Raw genomic sequence first — 11,890 nt, 5'->3', positions numbered from 1 at the left:
TGGCCTAGCATGGATGAACCAAATCTGTGAAAGAGCACTGTACAACACATTAGATTAAAACTTGCTGTTACGTACTTCCTGTGTTGTCGGTGGGTTTATTCCTGCGGTAACAGCAATGAAAGCCTTAGCTCAGGAAGTGAATATCCCAGTAATATATAGTACTGGATCTGAAAAATATTTCAATGCAAAGAACCCTTTTTTATAATAATTCCTCACAGAGACCAAGGTCTTGTTTTCAGTGAGTGCCCAGGAACTCCCCACTGTAAAGTTACTTAGTGCTGAATGAGTATAGAAAACAGGTTCACACCATGTGGAAGAGTTACAAGCCAAACACATTCATACAAAACATTACAGACCGTTTAAAAAAAGTATGTTTTATTTTATTACTTTAAGTGATATAAATAACATAGAAAAAAAAAATCTTAAAACATTCTAAATGGGAAACAATCAGTTCAGCTGCAAGATCAGTCTGCCGCTCTTTCAAAACACTGACAATTTATAAATACACAGACCTTCACACTTTTTATCTTGTTTCCACCTGTCCTACACTCAAATAAATACGTGTAACCGGCATACACTTTTAGTTCCATTAGCAAACAGAAATATTGTGATTGACAGTGCATTGTGCTCAAGGAGTTATGTATGTAGTATAAAAATGATGGGGACCTATACTATCAGCATCTTGTTTACAGAGGGTCCCCAGCCAAAGAATACATCATCCAAAGAAATGACAAACACTTTTTTTTTGTGAAAGTAAATACTTAAGGCAAAAAGTCAAAATTGTAACAAATAAAACAAAGTCATTATTCTTGGTTCTTCGTTATTCTCAAAAGAATGTTCATAAGGCAGGATTTTTTACACTGCAATGTTCTGTATAAAATAACTTATTCCAAATTGCTCAGTTTAAAAGCTCCTAAATAGCTAGCCTCTTGTGTTGGATCCAGTAATGATGCATAGGACACTTTAACAAACAGGTCGTCCCCAGACTTTAATGGGAAGAGCCCTCCTTGGTGTATGCAATAGAATCTGAATTTGACGTGTCTGTTCCAGTGCTTGACACTCCCACTCTTCATGAGAAGCAGATTTTCGTGTTGCCGCGTATGTTTTGTATGGTAAACGTACTGCAGTAACTGAATCCCGTTCTCCACAGCTCGGAGCTCCTCGGATACTTCCAGATTATGTCTGAAACATGTCTTGGCATACACGTAGTAGAGTCCTTCCTGGTTGACTTTGATCTTTCCATCCGAATAGCTCATATTATGTATATGTGCCAAGCCGTTGCTTGAGTCCCAGTATATCATGGTTGGTGCAGTGGTGTCTTTAAAATACAAAGAAACAAACAAAGGTTAAGCATACTATTGCCAGGATTTAGGTTCAACTGTAGCTCAATTGCAGTGAATGGATAGATAACGTTGTGGATTCAATTCTGGTGCTCTTAGGCCATTTCCTATTGAAACTGAACAATCAATTATCAAGTACATCCAAGGAGACAATCTCACTTACTTTGAATGAAGTTTTTGTCAGCTTGTATAGGTAGGTGTGCTGAAGGTTTCTCAGGAGGAAGCACAGAATGCTTTCGATCCTTCTTTGTTTTACAGTTTGGATGTTCAGCTACTCTGAATTTTTTTCGGGGATCTATAAGAGCATCTGCAACAGGAGGCAAACTCTGTAAAAAAAACAGAAAGGGTGAATCCGTTTTCTTCATTGTACTTCCAGTTTTATTTTTTTAATCTTCACATCACAGACTCCTATTTAATTTTATGTCAACAAATCTTTCAGGTTCTTAGCTGTATCAAGCTGAAATATTATCTGGTAAACAATTAATACAGAACCTACTTCTAAATAACTGTCTGTGAGCACATGAGATGCAGAGGTTTATAGCATCATATTGGTGGCTTTTTATGAAGACTGCATACGTAAAGCAAGAGCATACCCAAGCAATGAGCTGAATGAGCTGCTTTGCAGAAAGGTCCCTGGCATGGGTTCAGACTCTCCAAAGAGCCCTTACCCGTGTAGATAGAGAGGAGTTCACTGAGGAGCAGTGGAATTACACAGCAAACTTCACAAAACAGCCCGGGATCATTGTTTGAGTCACAGAAACAGTTTGAAATCTATTAGTTCTTTTTATTTTTTAGAGAGAAGTTCCCCCTCATTATTGTTTTGAGTGATGGAAAATAGCCACTAGAAAACATCTGTGGTTGTTTTCAAGGCTTTGTTGGCTGGTTGACAAAAGCTTTCTTGTGGCATTGGCAACCTGCAACACCAAAGAAGGGTTAAGTAATAGAACTGTCTGAAAAGACATTAAAAAGTATTGGTCTACTACACCCCTTACAATATAGTGATGTGGTATACCACGGTTTACCATCATTAAGTGTGGTATGGTGTAAACAAAGCACAGCCAAGCATACAGCTCTCACAGGAATTAGGTGAATGGTACGCTATGCAGCAAAGGTAAAAAGCTTGCTAAAGCATTGTTAAATACAGTGATATACAGTATAACGCTTGCTAAAGCATTGTTAAATACAGTGATATACAGTATAACGCTTGCTAAAGCATTGTAAAATACAGTGATATACAGTATAACACTTGCTACAGCATTGTAGGGCAGCAGTGTGGAGTAGTGGTTAGGGCTCTGGACTCTTGACCGGAGGGTTGTGGGTTCAATCCCCAGTGGGGGACACTGCTGTTGTACCCTTGAGCAAGGTACTTTACCTAGATTGCTCCAGTAAAAACCCAACTGTATAAATGGGTAATTGTATGTAAAATAATGTGATATCTGTATAATGTGAAATAATGTATAATGTGATATCTTGTAACAATTGTAAGTCGCCCTGGATAAGGGCGTCTGCTAAGAAATAAATAATAATTGTAAAATACAGTGATATACAGTATAAAGCAAATTTACCACGGAGCTAAGCAAGGGTTTAAAATCAGTGTTTTTGCTTATTATTAGTTCCTTGTTTCCTCACAACCCAGACCCAGGGAGCTTCAACAGAGGGTGGAGCAGCTTTAGAATGGAACAGCCGTCTCCCTAGCAGGCATGTGTCAAATACCTGTTTCATGTATAAGAGGGTGGAATCTTTAAATCAGAGTCCTTAACATTGCATAGAGGGCGTCTAAGGATTAACCTCAGACGACAAACACGACCTCTCTGAGCTGATGAAAACTGACATAGATTCAAATACTAAGCTTCACGCCTACAGTATGACTCGTGCAAAAAAAAAATTCTCAGTTGAGAACCTTGCTAAGGGCTGTTAGAAAAGACCACAATGTTTCTAAATTTAAAAAAAAGAGGAATGCAGTGTGGGTCGTTATATACTTTTGCAAACCTCCGCTTTGTCTCAAGTACTGCTTGGCACAGTAGCAATTAATAATAGATTTTATAAAAGCAATACTTTGCGGTGCCACATTAAAGCATTTACATAATATTGTAATTGGGCAATTGCATTTCTGTTTTTAATTTCTGACAGCCTGCATGTCCTTCATCTTAAGACTCACCTCCCACATTATTCCAGTTTTTTTTAACAAATGAGCCATTTCTTTTCTGTTTTGTCCTGAAGGCTTCCTTTGGTACTGGCAGTATGGTGTGTACTGCTGTAATGACACGCCTCTAATCCTACAGTCTGAGGGGGTAGTGAAAGCTGCTGTGTCTCACAGTCACGCTATACTACAGGTTTCAATTCTGCGGGCTTTTGAGGACTAGCCATTCTGGCCACTGTTCAGTCATATTGCACTTTCTATGTGAAACTCTGCACAGATATATTAGGGACACTGCACCCTTTCTAATTTTCAAAACTAAACTAAAGCCCATTCTCTTTAAGTGCCCAGCTGGATGTACATCATTTCATAGAAAAGATTTCTGAGATACATTCATCATTTAATCTGCCTATTTTACATATACAAGCAAGCACATCATTTTCTCCATCCCTCTAAATGGGTTAACCAAAGTAAGATTCATAGCAGAACAAGCCTCTAGGCAATACAAGCCAATGCTGACAGGTTAATTGCACATTTATTTGGTCACATGCCTCCCATCAGTCCCTTTGGTGTTGCCTTTTTGTGTTCTCCAAAAACCCCTCTGACTCAATTCAGACTCCAGCGTGTAAACCTGACTGATGTCAGAGCAGAATCTATGTTGCCATAAAGACACATGCAGCAGACTTTCACTGCACTGAGACAGATGAGTGATGTGTTGATTCAATTAAAATAAACAAGATGTATTTTCATAATGAGTAAGATTATTAACCACATGGTTTAAAAGTGTTTGTTACTTTTCTTGTCTGTTATTAAAAAAGGACCCCACAAACAACTAACAAATCCCACTGAAAATCATGCTGACCGTGCATACTTGAGGCGACCCAGTGCTTTCATCATCCCGTTCATTTACTGACTTTGCTAGTCACTCGCTTTTAGGTCTTCCTGAGTCACACACTCAGTCACAATCGTCCGTCATTTCCCCAGCAGAGTTTTGCCAACCAATACAGCTTATCCTGACAGCTCTATTTTCATGGACTATGTTCCCTCCTTTCTAGTAGTTTTAAAGCTGCAGTGCCCCATATAGGTTTTAAATGATATTTTAGAAGGTTAACTCTACATGAACCTTAAGATGTAGTTAACGTGGGCAGTATAGTCATTTACAAGCAATACAGTCTATTTTAACCTCTGTGTATGCATTCACATTTTGAGGGGATGTATGTCTCTTATCTAAACAGAATTTATGGAGTGTTCAGTGCTGCCATGTGTAATTAGCCTATGTGGTGTATGGACAGTTAAGAAACTGTAATGCCACTTAACAGAAGAGACTTGCGCTTTTGGGACTGACAGCACTTTCATTCATTAGATCTGTAAGCAGCCCTCTCTTGCTGTTCATATGTGCTCCGTAATTGTTTTACATTTTCCCTAGCATAGAGTAGTGTAAAAAAAATTCAACATGGAAACTTGAGAGTAGACATCACAAAAAAATATAATGTAAAATAATAAGCAACATCAGAAGGTGGTTCTAAACATACATAAGTCATTGTCACCAAAGAAATATAAAGAAAAAAAAACATTATCATAGAAATGTTATAAGAAACTAATACAATTCTGGGACGAAAGTTTTGACTAAAGTAGTAAAGCGTGTGTCAAATAATCTGTTTGTTTCTTTTAGTATTTCTACAACAAAATATCAGCAATCTGTAGAAAATATGTATAGTACCAAGTCTCTCTGCACTCCTTTTCATAAGTGTGGATTACAAAAGAAAAAATACACTTCATATTTATGATGACATTATAATAGCCTTTCCATTTCCAAACAAGTAATTACAGTAACTTGAGTGTATAGCGTGGTATGCGTTTAACACATTACTATACATCTGATTGGCATGAAATGCCAGAAAGTGAAAGAAAAATACCTCATAGATTGTTATCAGTAAAGCCACACTGTAAGCAGTGATATGGATTGAGCACGCTATACAGGAGCTTACACACATTATACAATGCTTTTAAAAACACAACCCTGCAAAGAACATTAGGGTTTGTATCCCAAGCTCCGGTTTCTTCTATATTGCTAATACCCTGTTACAACCTGTCCCAGTTTGTTAAAATGCAGTAAAAAGAGAACCACACTGAAATAACACAGTTTGCTACCATGCTGCACCTCATGAAGAGATAGCTGCAATCCTGAAGCTTATTCTAGTGGCAGCATTATACAAGTGACCATTCAGCCACTGCTGTCTTGCATGTGGCCAGCGCTGTTATGGACTGTTATATCACGTTATCATTTTCACTGCTATATTTCTTGCTTTTCAATAAAATATGCCCTATAGTTGAATCACCTGCTGTTACCATAGCCCTCAGATTTGTGTATGCCAATTCAAACGCATGACAGAAGCCCTTTGGTGACCAGTTCAGGTGGTGTATGGCCACCAAAAAATGCACCTATTCAGATCTGGGTCAGTTGCCAGTGTTATGTTCTGCTTTGCAGCACTGCAACTAGTGGCGCTTTCAAAAGCACACATGATCCTCCATAAACACATCACTACAATACTGACCTCCAAATGACCCTATAACAATGATGACCATGTTCTCCCTGAAAATAATACAAAACATTTCAATACAGAACTTGACACATTCTATATTCAATAACGTCTTCAGCTCACCGATGCAATATAGGGGAAAAAGAATCCTGGTATTGTTCTGAAAATACCAGTCCAAAGCCACAGACAAGGGAGGGTCTAACAATTGCCCACTGTACAATCCCCACTAACCACAGAAATTAGCAACAGAGAAAGGCTGTCACAAATCCCTTGTAAGCAATGATGAAGCGGTTAATAAATGCATGATGCTTTTTTTTTTTTTCTCAGCATCCACGTGTTTATGCTGTCGAACCAGCTAAGAAGCACGATTAACACAATGCTTTGTTTCAACCAATCTGAGCAGCACAGCCCATAATTAGAGGCGCATGTGTCCCTCCTTTACTGCCTGTGCTTTCGCCTGTCTGACTGTTCTGTAAGAATGCTCACACCCACACGTGCCACTGCAGTGGTTGAAGAACATGGTGCTGTGGACCACGACAACAGGGCTGCCGATTATAATAAATAATTGCAAGACTAGAAAATGATTAGGAATGCTTAACTTGTAGACTACAGTACAAGCCAACTCTTAAACTACTGTGTTAAAGCTGCAGTGACCCAAAACGTTTAGAGTGTTAGAATGCTGTATGCTGATTGGTCAAACAGCATTCCAAGCAGTGACACTATCCAGCACAACCACGCCCTCTCGGGCCTTGTTGTGTAATTGAAATATACCATATCTGGTTACTGCATTTTCAACAACAGAGCATTCTGTGCACTCCCTTTATCGCAAAGTACACCTACACTAGTTTGTTCAGGTCTTAGCTGCAAGGTTCACATGCTTTCTTTTGCTTGAAACTTGTTTGCCACTTTGTCACTCTGTGAGCCAAAAAGGAATGTCCCATCAGTTGCAAAAGCAGGAGGTTGTAGATTGCTCAAGAAGCAAGAAAAGATGGGCAGTTTTTTGTCCAATTAAAACAGGAGAAAATAAAACAGATAGAGTTGGTTCCCTCAGGCAGGGCAAGCGGCCACCCTGGTGGGCTCGTCTAATAATGCAGGGCTTTAAAAACATTACAGAGGTGTCTCATCAGGGGTACGCACTCACTGTGAAGAGATGACATGCCCATCAGCACAATCTTCTTAAACATGTGCAAAATACTTTTATAACCATATGGGGCTTTAATAATGTGACAGAGGTAGCAATACAGGTTATTAAACAGTAGTATGCATGTTTGATTATGCATTCCTGGTTTCCTGGAAGCAGTTCACTTCAGGCTGTATGCACACCTGCGTCAAAATTAAGAGAAGAGAAGCACTTACCTCTTGTTTGTTCTTTGCCAGCAAATCTTGTATTGCTTTCCATTGAGATTCATTCAAGCATTGTGCATTATTCTGCAAGGAACCTTTCGATGATACCTGTAATAAACACATTGAGTTTGTTTCTCTGCAAATGTAGGTACTACACTTAAACACTTTCTCTAGAACCCCTACTTATTCTCTATTATTATTATTATTATTATTATTATTATTACTCTCTGAGAAGCAATGGTATGGCTGTGAAAGGAGCCCCTATAGAATAATGCCTAGAGCACAGAGCAGTCTGAGGCACACTCTCAGGGTACAGAGTGTGTGGAAGCTTAGACTGACAGACAATAGGGCAGACACACTGTTTCAGACTCTACAATCAAGCATCTCTGAGCAATGTTATAAAAATTATTATTACTCCCTGTTAACCAAACACTCATAAACGACTCTGTTTTCAGTATATTTCTGTGAGCCAGAAATTAACCATTCTTATATTTAATTTAATCAATAAACTTTGACCCGAAAATTAAATATTCTTAAATAGTCCAACAAAGTTACAATTTAGAAAGTGTACAGTTGTAACTTTAAAAACTTAAGAAAAGTAGTTTTTTTAAAGACAGATATTTCACTATTTCTTGTATTTCCAATGTGTGTTTTAATTTGTATTCTATCAGCAGATAGTTGTAATTTGTATAAATAAACACAGCTCCCACTGCTTGAATGAGAGAAAAAAAGCCCTCAACAAATAAAAGTCATGGGAGATGACAAAAGTTTTCCACTGCTGTCAGCACACGGTTATTGTTCACATGCTTTTAAACACCACGACTGAACAACAGGGAGAAATAAGGGGTTCTGAGTTGAACCATTTGATCCAGATTTAAAGCAATAATTTCTGGAACCCCCTCATGCAGTTTAATATAGAACTGTACTGTTGTTCAGCATAACAATGGTTGCTATAGAATACCCCACTACATTGCACAGATTCTCGTAGCAATAGCGAAACCTCCAAGTACAATCAACATGGTATCAATGCTACTTCAGATGAGGGATACAATAAACAAACACAAAAGGACAAGCGTTATGTGCAGCGTATGTTTTGTTTTCTTTAAAGCATTTATCAAAATCAAACACCATACATAGTATATCCTTGTGCTAAACAGTCCTCGCCGTATGCCCAGGGTATACATTAAAAGTCACTAACGCATTGTTTGCAGATCACAGGTATATGCCCACAAGCACAATTCCTCACTCTGCCTTCATTGTTGGTCTTGATCTATGCCTTTCATTGTAGTTCCACTGCAGTCGAAAATCTTCATACACTTTTATTGTGTCCCTATTAAATGTGCATTAAGTTAGTACATGTCGCACCTGAACTTCACAAATGTGGCGTGCATTGTGCATCGAGTCACGCTGTTCTTACCAAAAAGGAATGAGCTTTGCCGTTGCACAAAAAGAAGAGAGAACCGAAACTGACAACAATTCAACGAATACGCGTCCCCCCCTGCCTAAAATATAAACCCGGAGCAGTAGACGAGCCCATACGTACCTGTGCAATCTGGTGTGAGAAGTACAGGAGAAGCGCAACGCTCGATGCGATCTGAAGCAGACCCATAATGAGCAGAACACGGACAATGAAACACCTGGATGTCGACTCCTTAATCGGGACTGAATCAAAGCGCGGCTGGATGTTCTCCATTCTGGCAGTGCTTCCCATTAACTTCGGCACTCACTGTACCTGCTACGGACAATCACTAGAAGTTCTTGGCATATGTGGAAGAATTCAGTCGTGACCCTGGCTTAATATAAGAAGTGGGTGGGCAACTGGGTTAAGTATTTTTCCTCTCAATCCGTGCAACCAATCAGATCACTTACACAACGTACACTGCTTGATACCCATGAAGGTTAAGCTAGCTGGTTCACACAAAAAAAATATATAGAAAGCACTACTTCCAGCCCAAAAAAAGAAGAAGCACGTGACGCTGTTTTACCTGCCTCCAAACACCAGGTACCGTACCTGATTCTGTCACTCCTCTATCTAGTTATTTCAAATCATTTGGACAAAGCATGCACAGCTAGCCCATGGATGCAAGCGTACGGTTTTGGATAGCAGGAAAGCTACCACTCCAAAACGCAACAGCTTTATCTGCTCGAAATGAATTCTATAAACACACGAATGTGAACAATAAGGAATCATTAAACTACACCATGAACACCTAGTGCAGAAATGCACGACACTGGATAGTAGGAAGAGCACAGAAACTTATTTTCTGAACTTCTTACGGAAAGTGCACATTGAGCATTTATAATGTTTTAAATCTGTACATTTTTCAACATATTTGTCTATTTTTACATTTGGGGGAAAAAAAACAAAATTGTGTAGCATGAACAGTAATATTTGTAGATATACACATTCAGTAACTACTAGACACGAGTCCTCTAAACACGAATCACACACTGCTGCAGGATACGGTCATTCATGTGTCTGCTAAGAAATAAATAAAGTGAGGAGATCTCTGGGAAAATGAAAATCTACAATGTCCATGTATCATCACACTTGCTGGGGAGCTCGTGAAGGAGCTGTATTGCGCGTATGAACATTAAACACACGAGTAATATAGTAAGGGCATCAAAAGATAACGAATTCATTAGCACAGTATGGATGAGCTGTCCAATTCAAGACGGTACACATAAGGAATAAAACTGCTCCAGTCTTTATAATCAAGCATCTTCAAGACCTATTGTTTTTGTTCGTGTGTGTGTGTGTGTGTGTGTGTGTGTGTGTGTGTGTGTATATAGTACATTAAAAATGTAAACGTGTTTCCATTTTAATCTTGGTTAAAATCAACATGACAGTTTAAACAAATGCTTGAATGTTATAACAGTAATTACCTCTAAAGTTTCCATTTAGAAAGTGCACAGTGCAGTGTCCGTGCCTTGAAATAGCCAGTCGTACTCAGTTCTATTGAAGTGGGAATCTTCTGTTTATTTATCTTTCATATACTTACTTCAGTCTCTCCCCTACTCTCTCTCTACATCGTGTTTTCTCTCTCTCCTTCATTTACATACATTTACCCAATCAGAGGTTATTACAGGCGGAACAAATCATATTAATAATGATTGGCAGAACTGTTACCAATAAGTTTCTTACACAAACACAAGAATTTCACTCCAGATTTAATATTTTAATATGAATGTCATTAATATTAATATTTCCTTCAATATACCACACACAGTTAAGATTCAAATGCAAACAGATCATATTTCGCTAATTCATTAGCTTCATTTTAAATTAGTCATAAACGAGCTACCTAATCTCCAACCCTAATAAGTACATCATTCACAAAACTCTAGAAAGCCCCAATAACAAAAGAAACAAAACTACTGATAAAGATAACTGTTACTTTGGGGGAATTTTGGAAATTTTAGCTTTGAAATATTGTTTTTTACAATTACATTTTTTTTTATTGTGTTACTGTATTTCTTAAAACATTTATACCTAAATGAAAAAAAGAATATAAAGTTTCCCCAAGATGTCAGTTACTTGGAAGCCTTATTTCTCTGCGCAAAAAGACAGGTGGCAGAGGAATGGTTTGAGTGGAAACCACCACCTCCATTCAGAAGTTAACCACAAACACTTCTTACCATCAAGCAGGACATAAACTGCACGTCACCCAGTGTATGATACACAGGAGGAAAGCCCCCAGACCATTTCAATACCACTAGGAGCATATTCAGTATCCCAGCAACACCAGTACAAAAATATTACTGCGTCCTGTGTCCACTAGGGGGCATTACTGAAACTACATTTATACACAGTATATATATATATATATATATATATATATATATATATATATATATATATATATATATATATATATATATGTTTAAAGAACCTTTTTTAAACTGCGAGGACATTTATAAACTACAGTCTTTAACAAGTTATTAAGAGTATAAGAATCTGGAGGGGTGCCCTGTCGATCTGTCTGTCCACCCGCATGTCACACATTACATCTTTATCGAAGTCTGGAGAAGCGCTGGCTCAGTTTTGATGCAGCTTGGTTGGGACATTCTTTACCACGAGTTATTGAGAGTATCAGAGCATGGGGGTTATGGAGACGGCTTTACATGTGCATACAGGGGATGCAGGTCACGGCGTGCTCCTTTTTAATGTGAAGATGGCTTTTCATGTGCTTACAGGGGATGCAGGTCACGGCGTGCTACTTTTTAATGTGAAGATGGCTTTTCATGTGCTTACAGGGGATGCAGGTCACGGCGTGCTACTTTTTAATGTGAAGATGGCTTTTCATGTGCTTACAGGGGATGCAGGTCACGGCGTGCTACTTTTTAATGTTCCCGATAGCTTTAAGTGTGTATTTCCGGACACGGCAGGGGATAAATGCTGTTGACGTGCTTGGATATTAAGTCCTGCTTGTAGACAGCTTTATAAATGAGATGGCCAGCCCCACACGGTCACACAGAGAGCAGATGGTTGACATGGAGTTCATACCAGGAAATCTTCTTTGTTCTAA

The 11,890-nt window shown here is 38.6% G+C and overlaps 1 protein-coding gene across 1 annotated transcript; it reads right to left on the bottom strand.

The window, feature by feature from the left end:
* Window positions 1–359: 359 nt before the first annotated feature.
* Window positions 360–9,288, bottom strand: LOC117405626 (tumor necrosis factor ligand superfamily member 11-like). Its single transcript, XM_034008828.3, has 4 exons — window positions 8,905–9,288; window positions 7,374–7,469; window positions 1,504–1,666; window positions 360–1,318 (listed from the first exon to the last, which is right to left on the bottom strand). The coding sequence occupies exons 1-4, from the start codon at window positions 9,070–9,072 to the stop codon at window positions 885–887; spliced, it is 861 nt and encodes a 286-aa protein (XP_033864719.1). The 5' UTR covers window positions 9,073–9,288; the 3' UTR covers window positions 360–884.
* Between the last annotated feature and the right edge of the window lie 2,602 nt (window positions 9,289–11,890).

This window comes from Acipenser ruthenus, chromosome 9 (genome assembly GCF_902713425.1).
Source record: "Acipenser ruthenus chromosome 9, fAciRut3.2 maternal haplotype, whole genome shotgun sequence".
Classification (NCBI taxonomy): Eukaryota; Metazoa; Chordata; class Actinopteri; order Acipenseriformes; family Acipenseridae; genus Acipenser; species Acipenser ruthenus.
This window is presented reverse-complemented; position numbering and strand designations above follow the sequence as displayed.

Coding starts and splice junctions, on each gene's coding strand:
- LOC117405626 (XM_034008828.3), bottom strand. CDS start 9,072: ATGGGAAGCACTGCCAGAATGGAGAACATCCAGCCGCGCTTTGATTCA. Junction 1,667..7,373: donor TGGCAAAGAACAAACAAGAG/GTAAGTGCTTCT, acceptor TTTTTTTTACAG/AGTTTGCCTCCTGTTGCAGA. Junction 1,319..1,503: donor TGACAAAAACTTCATTCAAA/GTAAGTGAGATT, acceptor TGTATTTTAAAG/ACACCACTGCACCAACCATG.